The 22,946-nt window shown below is 52.5% G+C and overlaps 1 protein-coding gene across 1 annotated transcript in view; it reads left to right on the forward strand.

Annotated features, from left to right (window-relative positions):
• Positions 1-22,946, forward strand: part of cacna2d3a (calcium channel, voltage-dependent, alpha 2/delta subunit 3a) — a 167,047-nt gene continuing 144,101 nt past the window's right edge. The window contains exons 1-2 of the mRNA XM_079638159.1: positions 1-398; positions 1,051-1,132. Of these exons, the coding sequence (XP_079494285.1) occupies positions 307-398; positions 1,051-1,132 (174 nt within the window). The 5' untranslated portion in view covers positions 1-306. The remainder of the gene's footprint in view (positions 399-1,050; positions 1,133-22,946) is intronic.

Genomic DNA, 22,946 nt, shown 5'->3' on the forward strand with positions numbered 1-22,946 from the left:
TTCACTCACTCCGTCGCGTCACTGCTCCACCATCGCCTCGGGGAACAGCGGGTTCTCCTGAAGAACAGCTTCTCATCCCCAGAGAAGAGGAAGAGGGAGAAAGCGACGACATGACACTCTCTCCTCTTTCTTTCCGCGCACTTCATCTGAGAGAAACTGCAGCACGCGCACAGACACATGCACGCGCCCCCCTCGTCATCACCTCCGCCTGGACACACACTCTCTCTCACACACACACATGTGCTGTAATGTAAGCAGTGCGAGTTTGTGAGCGCACAATCCTTCATCTCTTCAGAAGATCTGGACATGATTATAAGCATGAAGTGTGTGTTGTTCCTCCTGTGGATTACACTCAACATCAGCGTGTGTGCGTCTCACCAAGGCATCCCCCTGGCAGTGTGAGTACACTTCAATATTAACCAGAGGTGTTTATACCGTTTGCTCGATTGATTTTCCGCAACTATAACTGACAGAAAGGCATATTCAAATGTTGTCATTTTGTCTCAAATTTATTTGCTGTTATTATTTAGCAAATTACGCCCACACTGACCCCATGGTCATCAATGTACATCTACATCTGTGTCCAGGTTTACCTTTTCAACAGTTCTACCTCCAGAAGTTTTTAAACTTTTCTTTTGATTTTAAAGTTAACCGAGACTGAGAATTATATTTTGTATGAGATATATTTGCTTAAATACACTTAAGGTTAAAAATCAAGGTTATTTATTTGCATATGGTTCCATAAAATAACTTTTCCATTCCACAAAAGGTTCATTATAGTGGAAAATAACGTTGTTTAGATTATTAAAATGTTCTTAAAGTTTGAAAAATATGGTTCATTTAAGAACTGGTCATCGAAAGGTTCTTTGTGGAGCCAGAAATAGTTGATCACTGCAAAACAACAACCTTTTGAAACCTTTATTTTCAAGTGTCAAATACACATTATTATAATTAAACAAGGTTTTGAAATGCGGTTTGAGCTGAAGTGCACTTGAGCTTGTGTTGAGCTTGTCAGATTCATGTTCTCATATTTGTGTTCCCTTGTTCTAGTGTGAAACTTTGGGCTTCAGCGTTTGGTGGAGAGATTAAATCCATCGCGGCCAAGTACTCCGGCTCTCAGCTGCTGCAGAAGGTATTTGCTGTAACTCACTGTTTTCTGCTGAGATGTACCGTGGTATCCTCTGAAGTTTACCCTGCCATTGTCATGCTTTATGTCAGAATCATATATCAAAGTGTTACCAACACTGTGCCATATACTTCTTTTAAGGGACACACATGCTATTTTTGACTCTCAATATGAGGTTTTATCTCTTCTTGTGGTCCTTTCAGCACAGACGTGTGTGTGTGCGCTTCTGTTCCTGCAGCTCTCGGTTATCACACTCTTCCTCACACACAGTCTACGCTAATTAACCCACCCACGAGCAGCAGCCCCGCTTAGCTCCGCTCGCTGTGGTGTGTGTCGCTCCTCCGCTCGCTGTGGTGTGTGTCGCTCCTCCGCTCGCTGTGGTGTGTGTCGCTCCTCCGTCGCTAGTGTGTGCCGCTCCTCCGCACTAGTGTGTGCCGCTCCTTCGCCGCTAGTGTGTGCCGCTCCTCCATGGCTAGTGTGTGTCGCTCCTTCGTCGCTAGTGTGTGTCGCTCCTCCGTCGCTAGTGTGTGCCGCTTCTCCGTGGCTAGTGTGTGTCGCTCCTTCGCCGCTAGTGTGTGCCGCTTCTCCGTGGCTAGTGTGTGTCGCTCCTTCGTCGCTAGTGTGTGTCGCTCCTCCGTCGCTAGTGTGTGCCGCTTCTCCGTGGCTAGTGTGTGTCGCTCCTTCGTCGCTAGTGTGTGTCGCTCCTCCGTGGCGAGTGTGTGTCGCTCCTCCGCCGCTAGTGTGTGCCGCTCCTCCGCCGCTAGTGTGTGTCGCTCCTCCGTGGCTAGTGTGTGCCGCTCCTCCGCACTAGTGTGTGCCGCTCCTTCGCCGCTAGTGTGTGCCGCTTCTCCGTGGCTAGTGTGTGTCGCTCCTTCGTCGCTAGTGTGTGTCGCTCCTCCGTCGCTAGTGTGTGCCGCTTCTCCGTGGCTAGTGTGTGTCGCTCCTTTGCCGCTAGTGTGTGTCGCTCCTCCGTGGCTAGTGTGTGTCCCTCCTCCGTCGCTAGTGTGTGTCGCTCCTCCGCCGCTAGTGTGTGTCGCTCCTCCGCCGCTAGTGTGTGCCGCTCCTCCGCCGCTAGTGTGTGTCGCTCCTCCGCCGCTAGTGTGTGCCGCTCCTCCGTCGCTAGTGTGTGTCGCTCCTCCGCCGCTAGTGTGTGTCGCTCCTCCGCCGCTAGTGTGTGCCGCTCCTTCGCCGCTAGTGTGTGTCGCTCCTCCGTCGCTAGTGTGTGCCGCTTCTCCGTGGCTAGTGTGTGCCGCTCCTCCGTGGCTAGTGTGTGTCGCTCCTCCGTCGCTAGTGTGTGCCGCTCCTCCGTGGCTAGTGTGTGTCGCTCCTCCGTCGCTAGTGTGTGCCGCTCCTCCGTGGCTAGTGTGTGCCGCTTCTCCGTGGCTAGTGTGTGTCGCTCCTTCGTCGCTAGTGTGTGTCGCTCCTCCGTGGCGAGTGTGTGCCGCTCCTCCGCCGCTAGTGTGTGCCGCTCCTCCGCCGCTAGTGTGTGTCGCTCCTCCGTCGCTAGTGTGTGTCGCTCCTTCGTCGCTAGTGTGTGTCGCTCCTCCGCCGCTAGTGTGTGCCGCTCCTCCGTCGCTAGTGTGTGTCGCTCCTCCGCCGCTAGTGTGTGCCGCTCCTCCGCCGCTAGTGTGTGTCGCTCCTCCGCCGCTAGTGTGTGTCGCTCCTCCGCCGCTAGTGTGTGTCGCTCCTCCGCCGCTAGTGTGTGTCGCTCCTCCGCCGCTAGTGTGTGTCGCTCCTCCGCCGCTAGTGTGTGTCGCTCCTCCGCCGCTAGTGTGTGTCGCTCCTCCGCCGCTAGTGTGTGCCGCTCCTCCGCCGCTAGTGTGTGTCGCTCCTCCGCCGCTAGTGTGTGTCGCTCCTCCGCCGCTAGTGTGTGTCGCTCCTCCGCCGCTAGTGTGTGCCGCTCCTCCGCCGCTAGTGTGTGTCGCTCCTCCGCCGCTAGTGTGTGTCGCTCCTCCGCCGCTAGTGTGTGTCGCTCCTCCGCTGCTAGTGTGTGTCGCTCCTCCGCCGCTAGTGTGTGTCGCTCCTCCGCCGCTAGTGTGTGTCGCTCCTCCGCCGCTAGTGTGTGCCGCTCCTCCGCCGCTAGTGTGTGTCGCTCCTCCGCCGCTAGTGTGTGTCGCTCCTCCGCCGCTAGTGTGTGCCGCTCCTCCGCCGCTAGTGTGTGTCGCTCCTCCGTGGCTAGTGTGTGTCGCTCCTCCGTGGCTAGTGTGTGCCGCTCCTCCGTGGCTAGTGTGTGTCGCTCCTCCGTGGCTAGTGTGTGTCGCTCCTCCATCGCTAGTGTGTGCCGATCCTCCGTCGCTAGGCTAGTGTGTGTCGCTCCTCTGTCGCTAGGCTAGTGTGTGTCGCTCCTCCGTCGCTAGGCTAGTGTGTGTCGCTCCTCCGTGGCTAGTGTGTGTCGCTCCTCCGTGGCTAGGCTAGTGTGTGTCGCTCCTCCGTGGCTAGTGTGTGCCGCTCCTCCGTGGCTAGTGTGTGTCGCTCCTCCGTGGCTAGTGTGTGTCGCTCCTCCGTGGCTAGTGTGTGTCGCTCCTCCGTGGCTAGTGTGTGCCGCTCCTCCGTGGCTAGTGTGTGTCGCTCCTCCGTGGCTAGTGTGTGTCGCTCCTCCATCGCTAGTGTGTGCCGCTCCTCCATCGCTAGGCTAGTGTGTGTCGCTCCTCTGTCGCTAGGCTAGTGTGTGTCGCTCCTCCGTGGCTAGTGTGTGTCGCTCCTCCGTGGCTAGTGTGTGCCGCTCCTCCGTGGCTAGTGTGTGTCGCTCCTCCGTGGCTAGTGTGTGTCGCTCCTCCATCGCTAGTGTGTGCCGCTCCTCCATCGCTAGGCTAGTGTGTGTCGCTCCTCTGTCGCTAGTGTGTGTCGCTCCTCTGTCGCTAGGCTAGTGTGTGTCGCTCCTCTGTCGCTAGGCTAGTGTGTGTCGCTCCTCCGTGGCTAGTGTGTGTCGCTCCTCCGTGGCTAGGCTAGTGTGTGTCGCTCCTCCGTGGCTAGCGTGTGTAGCTCCTCCGTCGCTAGTGTGTGCCGCTCCTCCGCACTAGTGTGTGCCGCTCCTTCGCCGCTAGTGTGTGCCGCTTCTCCGTGGCTAGTGTGTGTCGCTCCTTCGTCGCTAGTGTGTGTCGCTCCTCCGTCGCTAGTGTGTGCCGCTCCTCCGTGGCTAGTGTGTGCCGCTTCTCCGTGGCTAGTGTGTGTCGCTCCTTCGTCGCTAGTGTGTGTCGCTCCTCCGTGGCGAGTGTGTGTCCCTCCTCCGTCGCTAGTGTGTGTCGCTCCTCCGCCGCTAGTGTGTGTCGCTCCTCCGCCGCTAGTGTGTGCCGCTCCTCCGCCGCTAGTGTGTGTCGCTCCTCCGCCGCTAGTGTGTGCCGCTCCTCCGTCGCTAGTGTGTGTCGCTCCTCCGCCGCTAGTGTGTGTCGCTCCTCCGCCGCTAGTGTGTGCCGCTCCTTCGCCGCTAGTGTGTGTCGCTCCTCCGTCGCTAGTGTGTGCCGCTTCTCCGTGGCTAGTGTGTGCCGCTCCTCCGTGGCTAGTGTGTGTCGCTCCTCCGTCGCTAGTGTGTGCCGCTCCTCCGTGGCTAGTGTGTGTCGCTCCTCCGTCGCTAGTGTGTGCCGCTCCTCCGTGGCTAGTGTGTGCCGCTTCTCCGTGGCTAGTGTGTGTCGCTCCTTCGTCGCTAGTGTGTGTCGCTCCTCCGTGGCGAGTGTGTGCCGCTCCTCCGCCGCTAGTGTGTGCCGCTCCTCCGCCGCTAGTGTGTGTCGCTCCTCCGTCGCTAGTGTGTGTCGCTCCTTCGTCGCTAGTGTGTGTCGCTCCTCCGCCGCTAGTGTGTGCCGCTCCTCCGTCGCTAGTGTGTGTCGCTCCTCCGCCGCTAGTGTGTGCCGCTCCTCCGCCGCTAGTGTGTGTCGCTCCTCCGCCGCTAGTGTGTGTCGCTCCTCCGCCGCTAGTGTGTGTCGCTCCTCCGCCGCTAGTGTGTGTCGCTCCTCCGCCGCTAGTGTGTGTCGCTCCTCCGCCGCTAGTGTGTGTCGCTCCTCCGCCGCTAGTGTGTGTCGCTCCTCCGCCGCTAGTGTGTGTCGCTCCTCCGCCGCTAGTGTGTGTCGCTCCTCCGCCGCTAGTGTGTGCCGCTCCTCCGCCGCTAGTGTGTGTCGCTCCTCCGCCGCTAGTGTGTGTCGCTCCTCCGCCGCTAGTGTGTGCCGCTCCTCCGCCGCTAGTGTGTGTCGCTCCTCCGTGGCTAGTGTGTGTCGCTCCTCCGTGGCTAGTGTGTGCCGCTCCTCCGTGGCTAGTGTGTGTCGCTCCTCCGTGGCTAGTGTGTGTCGCTCCTCCGTCGCTAGTGTGTGCCGATCCTCCGTCGCTAGGCTAGTGTGTGTCGCTCCTCTGTCGCTAGGCTAGTGTGTGTCGCTCCTCCGTCGCTAGGCTAGTGTGTGTCGCTCCTCCGTGGCTAGTGTGTGTCGCTCCTCCGTGGCTAGGCTAGTGTGTGTCGCTCCTCCGTGGCTAGTGTGTGCCGCTCCTCCGTGGCTAGTGTGTGTCGCTCCTCCGTGGCTAGTGTGTGTCGCTCCTCCGTGGCTAGTGTGTGTCGCTCCTCCGTGGCTAGTGTGTGCCGCTCCTCCGTGGCTAGTGTGTGTCGCTCCTCCGTGGCTAGTGTGTGTCGCTCCTCCATCGCTAGTGTGTGCCGCTCCTCCATCGCTAGGCTAGTGTGTGTCGCTCCTCTGTCGCTAGGCTAGTGTGTGTCGCTCCTCCGTGGCTAGTGTGTGTCGCTCCTCCGTGGCTAGTGTGTGCCGCTCCTCCGTGGCTAGTGTGTGTCGCTCCTCCGTGGCTAGTGTGTGTCGCTCCTCCATCGCTAGTGTGTGCCGCTCCTCCATCGCTAGGCTAGTGTGTGTCGCTCCTCTGTCGCTAGTGTGTGTCGCTCCTCTGTCGCTAGGCTAGTGTGTGTCGCTCCTCTGTCGCTAGGCTAGTGTGTGTCGCTCCTCCGTGGCTAGTGTGTGTCGCTCCTCCGTGGCTAGGCTAGTGTGTGTCGCTCCTCCGTGGCTAGTGTGTGTCGCTCCTCCGTGGCTAGTGTGTGTCGCTCCTCCGTGGCTAGTGTGTGTCGCTCCTCCGTGGCTAGTGTGTGTCGCTCCTCCGTGGCTAGTGTGTGTCGCTCCTCCGTGGCTAGTGTGTGTCGCTCCTCCGTGGCTAGTGTGTGTCGCTCCTCCGTGGCTAGTGTGTGTCGCTCCTCCGTCGCTAGGCTAGTGTGTGTCGCTTTTCCATCGCTAGTGTGTGCCGCTCCTCCATCGCTAGTGTGTGTCGCTCCTTCATCGCTAGTGTGTGTCGCTACTCCCTCGCTAGTGTGTGCCGCTCCTCCGTCGCTAGGCTAGTGTGTGTCGCTCCTCCGTGGCTAGTGTGTGTCGCTCCTCCGTCGCTAGTGTGTGTCGCTCCTCCGTCGCTAGTGTGTGTCGCTCCTCCGTCGTTAGCGTGTGTCGCTCCTCCGTCGCTAGTGTGTGTCGCTCCTCCGTCGCTAGTGTGTGCCGCTCCTCCGCACTAGTGTGTGCCGCTCCTTCGCCGCTAGTGTGTGCCGCTTCTCCGTGGCTAGTGTGTGTCGCTCCTTCGTCGCTAGTGTGTGTCGCTCCTCCGTCGCTAGTGTGTGCCGCTCCTCCGTGGCTAGTGTGTGCCGCTTCTCCGTGGCTAGTGTGTGTCGCTCCTTCGTTGCTAGTGTGTGTCGCTCCTCCGTGGCGAGTGTGTGTCCCTCCTCCGTCGCTAGTGTGTGTCGCTCCTCCGCCGCTAGTGTGTGCCGCTCCTCCGCCGCTAGTGTGTGTCGCTCCTCCGCCGCTAGTGTGTGCCGCTCCTCCGTCGCTAGTGTGTGTCGCTCCACCGCCGCTAGTGTGTGTCGCTCCTCCGCCGCTAGTGTGTGCCGCTCCTTCGCCGCTAGTGTGTGTCGCTCCTCCGTCGCTAGTGTGTGCCGCTTCTCCGTGGCTAGTGTGTGCCGCTCCTCCGTGGCTAGTGTGTGTCGCTCCTCCGTCGCTAGTGTGTGCCGCTCCTCCGTGGCTAGTGTGTGCCGCTTCTCCGTGGCTAGTGTGTGTCGCTCCTTCGTCGCTAGTGTGTGTCGCTCCTCCGTGGCGAGTGTGTGTCCCTCCTCCGTCGCTAGTGTGTGTCGCTCCTCCGCCGCTAGTGTGTGTCGCTCCTCCGCCGCTAGTGTGTGCCGCTCCTCCGTCGCTAGTGTGTGTCGCTCCTCCGCCGCTAGTGTGTGCCGCTCCTCCGCCGCTAGTGTGTGTCGCTCCTCCGCCGCTAGTGTGTGTCGCTCCTCCGCCGCTAGTGTGTGTCGCTCCTCCGCCGCTAGTGTGTGTCGCTCCTCCGCCGCTAGTGTGTGTCGCTCCTCCGCCGCTAGTGTGTGTCGCTCCTCCGCCGCTAGTGTGTGTCGCTCCTCCGCCGCTAGTGTGTGTCGCTCCTCCGCCGCTAGTGTGTGTCGCTCCTCCGCCGCTAGTGTGTGTCGCTCCTCCGCCGCTAGTGTGTGTCGCTCCTCCGCCGCTAGTGTGTGTCGCTCCTCCGCCGCTAGTGTGTGTCGCTCCTCCGCCGCTAGTGTGTGTCGCTCCTCCGCCGCTAGTGTGTTTCGCTCCTCCGTCGCTAGTGTGTGCCGCTCCTCCGCCGCTAGTGTGTGTCGCTCCTCCGCCGCTAGTGTGTGTCGCTCCTCCGCCGCTAGTGTGTGCCGCTCCTCCGCGGCTTGTGTGTGTCGCTCCTCCGCCGCTAGTGTGTGTCGCTCATCCGCGGCTAGTGTGTGTCTCTCCTCCGCTGCTAGTGTGTGTCGCTCCTCCGTGGCTAGTGTGTGTCTCTCCTCCGCTGCTAGTGTGTGTCGCTCCTCCGTGGCTAGTGTGTGTCGCTCCTCCGTGGCTAGTGTGTGTCGCTCCTCCGTGGCTAGTGTGTGTCTCTCCTCCGCTGCTAGTGTGTGTCGCTCCTCCGTGGCTAGTGTGTGTCTCTCCTCCGCTGCTAGTGTGTGTCGCTCCTCCGTCGCTAGTGTGTGTCGCTCATCCGCGGCTAGTGTGTGTCTCTCCTCCGCTGCTAGTGTGTGTCGCTCCTCCGTGGCTAGTGTGTGTCGCTCCTCCGTGGCTAGTGTGTGTCGCTCCTCCGTGGCTAGTGTGTGTCGCTCCTCCGTGGCTAGTGTGTGTCGCTCCTCCGTGGCTAGTGTGTGTCGCTCCTCCGTGGCTAGTGTGTGTCGCTCCTCCGTGGCTAGTGTGTGTCGCTCCTCCGCCGCTAGTGTGTGTCGCTCCTCCGTGGCTAGTGTGTGTCGCTCCTCCGCCGCTAGTGTGTGTCGCTCCTCCGCCGCTAGTGTGTTTCGCTCCTCCGCCGCTAGTGTGTGTCGCTCCTCCGCCGCTAGTGTGTGTCGCTCCTCCGTCGCTAGTGTGTGTCGCTCCTCCGCGGCTAGTGTGTGTCGCTCCTCCGCGGCTAGTGTGTGTCGCTCCTCCGCCGCTAGTGTGTGTCGCTCCTCCGCCGCTAGTGTGTTTCGCTCCTCCGCCGCTAGTGTGTGTCGCTCCTCCGCCGCTAGTGTGTGTCGCTCCTCCGCCGCTAGTGTGTGCCGCTCCTCCGCCGCTAGTGTGTGCCGCTCCTCCGCGGCTAGTGTGTGTCGCTCCTCCGCCGCTAGTGTGTGTCGCTCATCCGCGGCTAGTGTGTGTCTCTCCTCCGCTGCTAGTGTGTGTCGCTCCTCCGTGGCTAGTGTGTGTCGCTCCTCCGTGGCTAGTGTGTGTCGCTCCTCCGTGGCTAGTGTGTGTCTCTCCTCCGCTGCTAGTGTGTGTCGCTCCTCCGTGGCTAGTGTGTGTCGCTCATCCGCTGCTAGTGTGTGTCGCTCCTCCGTCGCTAGTGTGTGTCGCTCATCCGCGGCTAGTGTGTGTCTCTCCTCCGCTGCTAGTGTGTGTCGCTCCTCCGCCGCTAGTGTGTTTCGCTCCTCCGCCGCTAGTGTGTGTCGCTCCTCCGCCGCTAGTGTGTGTCGCTCCTCCGCCGCTAGTGTGTGTCTCTCCTCCGCTGCTAGTGTGTGTCGCTCCTCCGCCGCTAGTGTGTTTCGCTCCTCCGTCGCTAGTGTGTGCCGCTCCTCCGCCGCTAGTGTGTGTCGCTCCTCCGCCGCTAGTGTGTGTCGCTCCTCCGCCGCTAGTGTGTGCCGCTCCTCCGCGGCTTGTGTGTGTCGCTCCTCCGCCGCTAGTGTGTGTCGCTCATCCGCGGCTAGTGTGTGTCTCTCCTCCGCTGCTAGTGTGTGTCGCTCCTCCGTGGCTAGTGTGTGTCTCTCCTCCGCTGCTAGTGTGTGTCGCTCCTCCGTGGCTAGTGTGTGTCGCTCCTCCGTGGCTAGTGTGTGTCGCTCCTCCGTGGCTAGTGTGTGTCTCTCCTCCGCTGCTAGTGTGTGTCGCTCCTCCGTGGCTAGTGTGTGTCTCTCCTCCGCTGCTAGTGTGTGTCGCTCCTCCGTCGCTAGTGTGTGTCGCTCATCCGCGGCTAGTGTGTGTCTCTCCTCCGCCGCTAGTGTGTGTCGCTCCTCCGTCGCTAGTGTGTGTCGCTCATCCGCTGCTAGTGTGTGTCGCTCCTCCGTCGCTAGTGTGTGTCGCTCATCCGCTGCTAGTGTGTGTCGCTCCTCCGTGGCTAGTGTGTGTCGCTCCTCCGTGGCTAGTGTGTGTCGCTCCTCCGTGGCTAGTGTGTGTCGCTCCTCCGTGGCTAGTGTGTGTCGCTCCTCCGTGGCTAGTGTGTGTCGCTCCTCCGTGGCTAGTGTGTGTCGCTCCTCCGTGGCTAGTGTGTGTCGCTCCTCCGTGGCTAGTGTGTGTCGCTCCTCCGCCGCTAGTGTGTGTCGCTCCTCCGTGGCTAGTGTGTGTCGCTCCTCCGTGGCTAGTGTGTGTCGCTCCTCCGTGGCTAGTGTGTGTCGCTCCTCCGCCGCTAGTGTGTGTCGCTCCTCCGTGGCTAGTGTGTGTCGCTCCTATGTCGCTAGTGTGTGTCGCTCCTCCGTGGCTAGTGTGTGTCGCTCCTCCGTGGCTAGGCTAGTGTGTGTCGCTCCTCCGTGGCTAGGCTAGTGTGTGTCGCTCCTCCGTGGCTAGGCTAGTGTGTGTCGCTCCTCCGTGGCTAGTGTGTGTCGCTCCTATGTCGCTAGTGTGTGTCGCTCCTATGTCGCTAGTGTGTGTCGCTCCTCCGCCGCTAGTGTGTGCCACTCCTGCGTCGCTAGGCTAGTGTGTGTTGTAGGGCTGAACGATATTTGATTTTAACATCGACATCGCGATGTGCGAGTGAGTGATAGTGACATTGCCGGAACATGCGATGTGAAGGGTAGTAGCACCAGCGGGAGATATTACGCACTTCATGAGGCACGCGCGCGGTCTCTTTCTCTCTCTCTCTGCCGTGCACGCGATATTTGTCAATATCGGCCTATCATGATCGGCGGCCGATCAATCGGAGCATCACTAGTCGCTAGGCTAGTGTGTGCCGCTCCTCCGTCGCTAGGCTAGTGTGTGCCGCACCTCCGTCGCTAGGCTAGTGTGTGTCGCTCCTCCGTCGCTAGGCTAGTGTGTGTCGCTCCTCCGTCGCTAGTGTGTGTCGCTCCTTCATCGCTAGCGTGTGTCGCTCCTCCGTCGCTAGTGTGTGTCGCTCCTCCGTCGCTAGCGTGTGTCGCTCCTTCATCGCTAGCGTGTGTCGCTCCTTCATCGCTAGTGTGTGCTGCTCCTCCGTGGCTAGTGTGTGCCGCTCCTCCGTCGCTAGGCTAGTGTGTGCCGCACCTCCGTCGCTAGGCTAGTGTGTGTCGCTCCTCCGTCGCTAGGCTAGTGTGTGTCGCTCCTCCGTCGCTAGTGTGTGTCGCTCCTTCATCGCTAGTGTGTGCCGCTCCTCCGTCGCTAGTGTGTGTCGCTCCTCCGTCGCTAGCGTGTGTCGCTCCTTCATCGCTAGCGTGTGTCGCTCCTTCATCGCTAGTGTGTGCTGCTCCTCCGTGGCTAGTGTGTGTCGCTCCTCCGTCGCTAGGCTAGTGTGTATCGCCTTAGAATCTAACAGTTCTAATCTAGAATATTTTTTTTTTTTTTTTGGTTTTTGTTCACAAATTAGTAAAACAAACAAAACAAAACAAACATTGAGAATGGAGAAATTATACTTAGCAAAATGTAACAATTTAAAAATTACACTGACTGCACAAAATTATTTTCTTGCTTAGTATATCTGTCTTGTTTTTCAGTACAAATATCTAAAAATTCAAGATCACGATACATTTACCCGACAAGCAAAATTACCAGACATTAATTTCTTCTGAAAAGTCTATCTGCCAAAAATACAAATATACTTGTTTTTCCTTTGATTTAATTTTATTTGATCTTTTTTTATTTGTCATGGTACCAAATGTAGTTATTCAGATCTAGCGAAACTGACGTTTGTGTAATGATCAGATGTTACGAGGGATTAGTGTGATACTCTTCTGTCACCATCGGGCTGCTTCGAGACGGTTTCAATATTAAGGGAAAAGACAAGTGACAGTGGATGTTTCTGTGTGTGTGTGTGTGCGTGTGTGTGTGTGTGTGCGCGTGTGTGTGTGCGCGTGTGTGTGTGTGTGTGTGTGTGTGTGTGTGTGTGTGTGTGTGTGTGTGTGTGTGTGTGTGTGTGTGCGTGCGTGTGTGTGTGTGTGTGTGTGTGTGTGCGCGCGCGCTTCTAAAGCAGAGAAGATGGCAGCCCGAGGGGCAGATTATCTGTGTGACGGGTTAAAGAGAAGAAAGAGAACATGCTGGTGAGCAGACAGAAAGCAGCAGAACACAGCAGAGCAGAGGGCAGCAGAAGGAAGAAAGGAGAGACGCATGACAGGAGGCCTCGAGGAAGAAATGTGCATGAGGAAGAGAAGAGACTGAGAATGTAAAGTAGAGTAATGTGAATGAACTGGTGTAAGTGTGTCCCGCGGCTCATGCACTGCTGATTGTGTGTGTGTGTGTGTGTGTGTGTGTGACCCTGTAGAGTGCAACAGTTCCAGTAAAAACTCAATTTTCTTCATAGGGAAACTGATTTTGAACAATAACTTCTACACCTTTAAAGAAATGGTAAAGCTACGAGCTGGCACTCGATGGTTTTTGCTTCGCTGTGAGATGGGTGAGCGTTCGCCGGTCGCATATCTCCCATGACTCGCCGCCGCTATAACCGTCAGCGTCGACGCGTGCGTCCGGGAGGCCGTGTGGAGGCGAGCTGTTAGAAGTTCTTCACGTCTGCACCGTCTACACTGATGGAGCCTACGGTTTGTGGTAGGCGTGCACGATATTGACAAAATGTGATATTGCGATATCAATAATGAATATTGCGATATCGATATTAATTTCGATATTTCAATTCCGATCGCTCTCATCACTTCTGGAGGTCTGGGCCGCATCCCAGGCGAAACTGGACAAGTGTAAGTGCATCTGGTTCTTGAAACCACATGTACATTTTACTCCAAACAAAAATGCTAAAAATGTAGCGTGTGAGAGCGTGTTATAGCCAGATATGAGGAATTGTAGCGTGTGAGAGCGTGTGAGAGCCAGATATGAGGAATTGTAGCGTGTGAGAGCGTGTGAGAGCGTGTGAGAGCGTGTGAGAGCGTGTGAGAGCGTGTGAGAGCGTGTGAGAGCCAGATATGAGGAATTGTAGCGTGTGAGAGCGTGTTATAGCCAGATATGAGGAATTGTAGCGTGTGAGAGCGTGTTATAGCCAGATATGAGGAATTGTAGCGTGTGAGAGCGTGTTATAGCCAGATATGAGGACGCTACTGCAGCCGCATCACCGCAGCTGAGCGTCGGTCATCAGGCCAACGTGCAAACTACCGCAGATACAGTGAGAGTCAGTCTCAGACGCTCAACACACCATCATCTTCATTAAGAGTACAGAAATGATCTTCCCAGGGCTGTTGCCGCTCTCTCTTATTGCGGTCTTTGATTTCAAAAGTTTAGCTGATGATCAATAAGTGCAGCTCATAACTGTTGCTCTCGGTAGAATGTAGCGCGGGAACTGAAGATCGGATTTATATCCGTTTAGCGAAAACACATTTATGTGAGCAGGAGTACATGGAGTCGTTTTGATCAATCAGAGAGCTGTCCGATCTGAGGAACACATGAAGCGGCCAGGCCTGATGTTCATACTTGTGCGCGGGTCTGTGCGTCGAGCCGGCAAGTGTGTGTGTGTGGGGACTGTGTGTGTGTGTGTGGGGACTGTGTGTGTATGTGTGTGGGGGCACTGTGTGTGTGTGTGTGTGGGGGGACTGTGTGTGTGTGGGGGGGGGGACTGTGTGTGTGTGTGTGTGTGTGGGGGGACTGTGGTTGTGTGTGTGGGGGCACTGTGTGTGTGTGGGGACTGTGAGTGTGTGTGTGGAGACTGTGTGTGTGGGGGGACTGTGTGTGTGTGTGTGGGGACTGTGTGGTAGAGCGAGGGAGAAGTGAGAGAGTGACGGCGATTGGCTTTGGAGCGAGTAGCGACTAGAGTCATGTTGAGAGAAACGAAGTGTCTTCTTTCTGAGCGCTGTGGGAGATCTGTAGATGAAGAGTTAACCCTCTCCTTGACTGCGTGTTGTTTATGGAGGAGGAGAACCAGGACATGAGTCGGGGAAATGCAACGCTACCAAGCGACGTGTATTTTTCGAGAGGTGCATGTCGGACGCATAATAAACTAAATAACGCAAAATTATTGCGAGACTTTCGATATAATATCGGGCAACGTGATATCGCAATAACGGTATTGATTCGATATATATATCGTGCACCCCTAGTTTGTGGGCTGGATTCCATATACTCTGTCTTTGTGAGATTGAGCCATAGTCCATTCTCATTCAGCCAATCTTTCCAACGTTGCGCTAGCTCTTCGTTGGCCAGCAGAACGCCGTCAGCGTACAGGAGCGTCCACGGGTGTGGCGATTGGGTGTCCGCTGTTGCCGTATCCATGCATAGGATGAATAGGAGGGGCGAGCGGGCCGATCCTTGCTGCTAACGCTGATTTAGCATTAGCGGACTACGCTGGAAGAATCCTGATGGAGGAAGCATGTCCATCGGACGTAGGCCTCAGGGACCTGATAGCAGTTCAAGTGTGTCCTGGTCAAACCCCTTCTGCAGGTCCAGGAACACCATGCTGACCTTCTTGTTTTCCCTCGATGATTCTCCCCGAGTCGCTGGGCAGCTTGGATAGCATCGGCAGGATCGAGAATCCTTTCAAAGATCTTCATCGTATGGCACAGGAGACGGCTGGGTCTCATCCAGGCTCGGGGGGCTTGTTTCCTGTGATCATCCGACTGAAGAGTGATGCCGGGATCTTAGCACCCCGCCATCCCATTAGTTTCCAGGCTTCGGCTTGGATGTCGTCTGGTCTGGTCACTTTGCTATTCTTCATTTTCTCGATGGCTACCAGTACTTTGGCAAGAAACGGGTTCAGGGCTGGGAATTGTGGGAACTCTTCATTTGAGATCTGCGAGCAGTAGTCGCACCGTCCATGGAAGATTATCTTAGCATCCAGTAGTCAATATTTGTGTAGAGCGCTCACCGCTAGAATAGGTTGTGAGGTGAGGGGGAAATACAATAAAGATCTTTAAGATCACCTAAAGAAGGTGTTGTCGAGATCATGAGCCTCTTCTTGGGGACTAATGTCTTTGGCGTGCCCCGTCCTTGATCAGGTAGCCTAGCCCGTGGGCGAGGACGGCGCGCGACGCTTACCGGGGACGCCCTAGCGTGATCCGAGGTTTGTTGAGTTGACACTGCCATTGAATGGACCAAAGAACACCCCAGAATGGCTGATTTTCAAAAACTTTTTTGCTCCAAATCAAAGTCTGTAATGTTGTGATTCTCCTCGTAGCTGATGATTCGGTTCATGGCTTATAACTCTTTAACAAAGAATATTTTGAAATCCCTATGGGAGAAATTAATGAAAAAAATAACTCCGAAACTAATGCAGCTGAAAAAGTGGGCAGCACTAATGCACTCTATTGTAAAGTTTTTGTGATATTTTAAATAACAAACTGTACAAATTGCAATATTTTAAACAACCCAAAAATACTTGTTGTCCCAAGAACAGTTCAATGTTCATAGTTTCCACATTTAAACTTTCATTCTATAGTTGACTCTTACATTAAAGTCCCTGTAAAGTCTAAATTAAGTATGTGTTCTGAGTTTGTCACGCCACAGAAAAATGTTATTAGCCACCCGGCCAAAATTGAATGATAAAAAAAGCCGGCATGTACATCAAATAAGTTATCAAAATCTTAAAAAAATTAGCAGTATTCTCTGCTTTCAAACACTGGGGGCGTGTCCGCTGGCTGCGCTGAAACCACGCCCACTTGCGGGAAAGCTGCAGTCGCCACACTCAACTGTGGACGACTAAACCTAAGCACACAAGGCAAATTACATTGGTGGGCCGCACTGCCGATGATGACGCAGTTGTCGCCGGACGGGAGGATGAAGGCCGAGGCGGGAGATAGTCGGTTCGGCCACATTCACCAGTAACAGCGGATTATCAGAGAATCCCAGTTGTCTCAGACGAAAGTTTATAAATCTATCCCGTGTAAAATTATCACTACCGAGGCGGGTTTTGGTGGCGATCCTCAGCTCTCCATCAAGGTGGATCTTCACAGAATTAATCCACCTCTTCTTGATGTGGTCGCATCCAGGTAATACGCATTTCCGTGACGAAGGCATAGCTAGCTAGCAAACTGTAGGCTGTAGTAACTAATAGTACTGACAGTAACTCGCGATTGAGCAGAGAACTGATGTGAATGTGCTCTATTGTTAGGGGAGGGGTCAGGAGCTCAGGGGCTCCAGTGCGTCATCAAGTAGGGGCGTGTCCAGGAGCTCAGTGGCTCCACTGCGTCATCAAGTAGGGGCGTGTCCAGGAGCTCAGGGGCTCCAGTGCGTCATCAAGTAGGGGCGTGTCCAGGAGCTCAGGGGCTCCAGTGCGTCATCAAGTAGGGGCGTGTCCAGGAGCTCAGGGGCTCCAGTGCGTCATCAAGTAGGGGCGTGTCCAGGAGCTCAGGGGCTCCAGTGCGTCATCAAGTAGGGGCGTGTCCAGGAGCTCAGGGGCTCCAGTGCGTCATCAAGTAGGGGCGTGTCCAGGAGCTCAGGGGCTCCAGTGCGTCATCAAGTAGGGGCGTGTCCAGGAGCTCAGGGGCTCCAGTGCGTCATCAAGTAGGGGCGTGTCCAGGAGTTCAGGGGCTCCAGTGCGTCATCAAGTAGGGGCGTGTCCAGGAGCTCAGGGGCTCCAGTGCGTCATCAAGTAGGGGCGTGTCCAGGAGCTCAGTGGCTCCAGTGCGTCATCAAGTAGGGGCGTGTCCAGGAGCTCAGGGGCTCCAGTGCGTCATCGAGTAGGGGCGTGTCCAGGAGCTCAGGGGCTCCAGTGCGTCATCAAGTAGGGGCGTGTCCAGGAGCTCAGTGGCTCCAGTGCGTCATCAAGTAGGGGTGTGTCCAGGAGCTCAGGGGCTCCAGTGCGTCATCAAGTAGGGGCGTGTCCAGGAGCTCAGTGGCTCCAGTGCATCATCAAGTAGGGGCGTGTCCAGGAGCTCAGGGGCTCCAGTGCGTCATCAAGTAGGGGCGTGTCCAGGAGCTCAGGGGCTCCAGTGCGTCATCAAGTAGGGGCGTGTCCAGGAGCTCAGGGGCTCCAGTGCGTCAAGTAGGGGCGTGTCCAGGAGCTCAGGGGCTCCAGTGCGTCATCAAGTAGGGGCGTGTCCAGGAGCTCAGTGGCTCCAGTGCATCATCAAGTAGGGGCGTGTCCAGGAGCTCAGGGGCTCCAGTGCGTCATCAAGTAGGGGCGTGTCCAGGAGCTCAGGGGCTCCAGTGCGTCATCAAGTAGGGGCGTGTCCAGGAGCTCAGTGGCTCCAGTGCGTCATCAAGTAGGGGCGTGTCCAGGAGCTCAGTGGCTCCAGTGCGTCATCAAGTAGGGGCGTGTCCAGGAGCTCAGGGGCTCCAGTGCGTCATCAAGTAGGGGCGTGTCCAGGAGCTCAGGGGCTCCAGTGCGTCATCAAGTAGGGGCGTGTCCAGGAGCTCAGGGGCTCCAGTGCGTCATCAAGTAGGGGCGTGTCCAGGAGCTCAGGGGCTCCAGTGCGTCATCAAGTAGGGGCGTGTCCAGGAGCTCAGGGGCTCCAGTGCGTCATCAAGTAGGGGCGTGTCCAGGAGCTCAGGGGCTCCAGTGCGTCATCAAGTAGGGGCGTGTCCAGGAGCTCAGGGGCTCCAGTGCGTCATCAAGTAGGGGCGTGTCCAGGAGCTCAGGGGCTCCAGTGCGTCATCGAGCCCCCGTTTTAGCCCCGCCCAAAAAATCCGGAACACAGCAATGGTGAAAAACTGTTTAACGGTCTAACTCCATAATTCAGTACTTCACAGTTCACAGTCTTTGTAATATGTTTTAGCAATACATTTCTAACATTTATAATGTGTTTAGAATTTAATGTAATGGTTTTGTGGGCCTCTTTCAAACTCTTTCCTTCATGCAGATCTGGCTCCGCTTCGTTCTTTCTTTGTTTATCTATGATTTTTTGCGCATGTCCTTCATGTCCTGTGTCTGTTCTTCAGTCCTTACCCTTCGTCTCACACCTCTCCTCTCTTTTCCATCTCAAGCGTTCTTTAAATTGAATGAATATGTGTTTTTATGTTATCCGCTGTTATTATCAAGCTGTGCCGTCTCATGCCTCATCATCATCATCATCATCATCATCACACCTGGCACTGCTCAAGCTCAAATAATCCTGGTATTGGAAATATCTCATGTTTCAAGGTTAAATCAAGGGAAACGGATGAGCAAGGAGTTTGTTATTGTGTGTGTGTGTGTGTGTGTGTGTGTGTGTGTGTCACAGGAAGTGATCAATATCTCCCTGATCAATATAAATATTCAGCTTGAATGTTCATATGTGTGCCATCTATATGCTTATATACTGTGTGTGTGTACTGTGTGTGTTCTTTTAAAAACACATTTTTACTCGCCCTCTGTAGAAATATTTGAAGAATCCTTAAAAAAATTATTTCCATAAAATGAAAAAAAAAAGCACCATAAACACAATGTAAAGTAGTCCGTGTGTGTGAGGAACTGAAATGAAGTCGTTGTCCACTGACGATCTTCCCTTCGGTTGAAGCTTTACTTTCCCACGTGTGTGTTGTTTGTGTCCTTGATGTGCTTGAGTTTTAAAGAGTTTTCCGTATGTGGTCCAGGGGAAAATAACAGCATGCAGTTTGGAATGACATGAAGATGAGTGAATAATGACGGAATTAAATGTTTTTGGGTAAACCCAGTTTTGTCAAGTCCCCGTGAAATGGTTCGAACAGCTAATTTTTCCTTTGTGTTGACTGATTTCTGTATGTACTTAAAATAGCCAATAACTTTTCGTTTACAACCCAGTTGTATTAATTAAATGGATTTAGACAGAAAATCTGGTTAGACTCAAGAATGAGTCATCAAATACAGAACGAGCGGGCCGTCAGACGCGGAGCGAGAGAGCAAGCGGTTCGTGAATCCTGCATTGAACTCCGAGATTTGAGAAGCAGTCGTCAGTAAATAAAGGTAACAGGAGTAGTTTAGGATTATACTGCTGTAGTATCACGGTAAAGATTAACTTTAACCACAGATTCTTCACATGCTCATCCTTGGGCAGTGGGAAAAAAAGTCTTTATCATCACATTGTAGAGCACAGCGTCTCCTGGACATGATGCCGTCCGGTGTCCACAGGAATGAGTTTCCCTGGTGTCTGCGCGGGCTAATGTTCTTGTCTTGATGTCACGACGGAACGGCTTATGACTCGTCTGAAAAACGATTCATTTCATTGACTCGGAGTCGACTCTTACTTTTGAAAGACAATAACTTTATATACGGTGCACTTTCAGAGTTTTACATGGTGTAGGTCTCCTGCTAACTGGCTAACTCATGTTATCACTGTCAATGCAGATTGTCTGTCGTTCTCACTACTTTGAGGAAAGATTAAGCATGGAGCAAGATTTGTTTTACCAATGTTTATGTTACATCAGTCATTCACGCTAGAGCTCATATTGCACACATGCACTGTTGCTGAGACCGTTTCCACGTGTTCACCGCAATATATTAGAAACATACTCGGTAAATAAATTAGTACAAGTCAAATAATCGGTTGATGGACATGCACTTGTTAATGCTGATGATGAGGAATTGCAACATCTCATAATGTTCCTCAAACTGAGTAGCCCATCGCTGATAAACGTCCTGCTCGCGCCGCCCTGGCGATGGAGGTTCGGGTTGAATAACTAGTTCTTCTAGTGTTTCATCGTCGGACTTTGCAGGATGTTTTCTTTCACTTAGAGCTATATTACACAGTAAATGAAAGGTCATTTTAAAATATCCATAATACGGGCCCTTTAATCGTTTGTCCACCATATTGGACGTCATGCAACACTAGCTATATTTCAGATAAAATTCATGCTATTACTCTGACTGTGGTTTCTTATAAAATCTTCATCAGCAGTAACTTTATTTGGCTGCAAATAAATGTATGTTATTAGAATGTAATTTGTTACATCAGAAAAATAAAAGTGCCCTGATGATAATGCAGTGCTCTCCCCAACACTACACCTTCAGTGATCAGATCACCAGTCTTCCACAGTCTGAACACATCAATAGATCAATGTAGATCTCAGAGGGTTTCTGAGAGAGGAGAGCTCATCTTTACACACACAGAATGATCAGCTAGTGAGGTAAATCCTCAAGCGTGGACCGTTCACTCAAGTGGACATCATGTGTAAAAAAACAAGTTCAAATCTGGTTTTCCATTTCTTAAGAGCTCTGAAAACACATTAGAAAACAATCCTGACTGAGGTTGTCATAATTCATGCATGAAAGGGTTAAGTTAGGCGTCTATGAACTTAAGGACAATTTGTGTGCAAAGAAACAAATGTTCGAGATGTCTTGCTTCACACATCACAGGTGTCCATTAGCCTATCAGAGAATAAGGTATTAGCATTAAACTCAGTGAGGTAATTACAGACATTCAGCCGTATGCAAATGAGTGTGAATGCAGATCTCTGTATGGCCCACTGGGTCAAATACTTCTTTAATCACGTCTTTAACAACAGAATCCTATTCCGTGTGTGTATTCCGCGTGTGTATTCTGCGTCGGCATGCTTGACTTTAAAGGGTGTTAATGAAGACCGGATGTTCCCTGTAAGCCGACAGCTGAGATAACCAGACACAAAAGATGTGATTCCAGCGAGCCGGACGTCAGGTTATGAGCAAACCTTCCAGTAACGTTAATCGAACACTTGTTCTGAGTTATCTGGGGCCTCATTTATAAAACTTTGCGTAGGATTTGCGTCAGAAGTGGCGTACGGATGACACATAGGACGTGCGTACGCACAGAAATATTCGGATTTATAAAACCGTGCGCACGCACATCCTACGCAGTTTTCCCTTAATAAATCACAATCAATTCTAAATGTAGCGCAGCTTTTGCGGCTTCACGTCACTCCCCTAGTTGCCCATAAATAGTCCGTGAAACGCCCACAAGTTAATATTCATCGATTGCGAAATTATGGCAAACACAGAGAGGAAATAAATAAAAAACGTAACTTCACTCAATGTGAAGTAGAAGTTATCGTTGGCGAGGTGGAAAAGAGGAGATGTTGTTTGGAGGGCACAGTGTGGGCATTACTAATGCCAAAAAAGGCACTTGAGTGGCAAAAGGTTGCAGACGCCGTAAATGCTGTAGCCTCACAACCTCGGACCGTGGCCGAAATAAGAAAGAAATGTTCGGACAAGATCAGCCATTGTGCGTCATTACGCATTGTGATGGGGCATTTTATTTCCATCCATTTAATTGCATCTGACAAGTTACAGATGTCGGTTATAATCTACGTGGAAATGGGAAATAGTTCAGTGCAAATGTAATTTCTTGCAGCTTTCTGAATGGTTGAGACATACGTCATAGGCTACGTTATTTTATCAAAAATAAAACAAACTAAAGGCATATGCATGAATACCATGATTCTATCTATCTATCTATCTATCTATCTATCTATCTATCTATCTATCTCCCTAATCTATCTATCTATCTATCTATCTATCTATCTATCTATCTATCTATCTATCTATCTATCTATCTATCTATCTATCTATCTATCTATCTATCTATCTATCTATCTATCTATCTATCTATCTATCTATCTATCTATCTATCTATCTATCTATCTCCCTAATTGTCTATCTATCTGTCTATCTAATTGCATCTATATCTGCTCCGCCAGACGAGAATATCAGTTTTGTACATTATTTCGTTCTGTTTACCATATTATTTATGAGGATGAATTGCATAACATGCCAATATTATTGCAGAACATATTTCACTTTTCTTTTTGCATAGGCCTATATATATGTTAATTTGCATTTCTGTTGTAATTTTCGTTTGATTTTGTTTGTTTTACACTGCAGATCGAGAACGTGTGTCCGTGTAGCTGTTAATTGTAAGACTTGCTTTGTGAAGTCTTCATGTTGTTTATGAGAGGCAGTATTGCCATTTCTTTTACACAACGGTCTACAGTTTCACACACTTTCACGTGTTTCTTCCATCGGCCGACGGTGTCGCCATTTCTCATCTCACCCGTTTGAGTGCGTACGCCTGGGTCACAGCTTGCGTGAAGGACCGCACATCTTCCCGTGAAGTTTGCTTTTTATAAATACCAATTATTGCGTAGAGAGCAGCGTACGCCTTCTTTTGTGCGTACGCAACGTTTATAAATGAGGCCCCTGGTCTTTAATAATGTTCTCAAATCATTAGCACAAAAACAGTATTTATACATCGGTCTTGGATCTTTCCAAAATGTTTTATTTGGACTTTCGTAACCTAGCATCACAGAACACTTGCCATTTTTTGACACACACACACACACACACACACACACACACACACACACACACACACACACACACACACACACACACACACACACACACACACACACACACACACACACACACACACACACCAAAACTGCCTAATGTGAAGAGTTACCGACTGAAGCTTTGAGCTGTTGACGAACTCGATCTCCATCTGTGTTTTATTCATCGCTCTGAATCCATTCCGGATGTAGTCTATGAAACTTTTTTTATTTTATCAGCTTTTTATTCAAAATATAGTTTTTTTTGTGTGAAACTTACACGCATTCAAGATTTGATAAGAAATAATCCACGAAACCAGAATAAAATGTTTGATTAGAAGCAGATATATTTTATATGGACTGTTCAGACAACAAATATTCTGGGGGTCATGAAAGATTTGTGAAAATGGTCGAAAGTGCTGGAACGGGCTCTGTCGAGGGAAGAGTTAAATGTTCTTGTTATATTTCTGTTTTTATGGCAAAATCAAAACCTCCAAAGTCCCTGCTAGTTGCTGTATAAGTTTTAGTGTTTGAACTGTTTTTCTGAATACTTTGGGAATGAAATGTAGGCCTGCATGAAGTGTCTTGGCCATTAATAACTATAATGTGCCGGTCATATGTGCACTAGTTCTGATCTGGGCAAATACATTCCCAATATAATACCTGTACTAAACCTTAAATAGTCCAAATATTCTTTCTTAAACTGCTGACTTGTTCTGTGTAAAATTACAAATGATTAAATCAGTTCTATTCAAATGTATAAAGCCATTTCCACAGCCCACTGGTTCCCACAGCCAGGACCAGTGCTGAAGTGCAGATGCGGTGTGTAGGTGACGGCACGGTTATAACAGGACCGTGTTCATCACCTGACATTCAGTCCCTGTGTGTTATTATATAAAAGCATAAAATACTCGGGGTATGATCATGCTGACCTAGTAAAACGGTGTTTACAACCATTTCCACACGACACACAAGGTGTAAAGCACTTTATATATGGACAGGTACAGTACAGAATGTGTGGTGAGAGAATATGCTGTGGAAGGCATTCAATAAATGTAAATATGGATGTAACTAAAAAA

Source organism: Phoxinus phoxinus, assembly GCF_949152265.1.
Source record: "Phoxinus phoxinus genome assembly, chromosome: 15".
Taxonomy (NCBI): domain Eukaryota; kingdom Metazoa; phylum Chordata; class Actinopteri; order Cypriniformes; family Leuciscidae; genus Phoxinus; species Phoxinus phoxinus.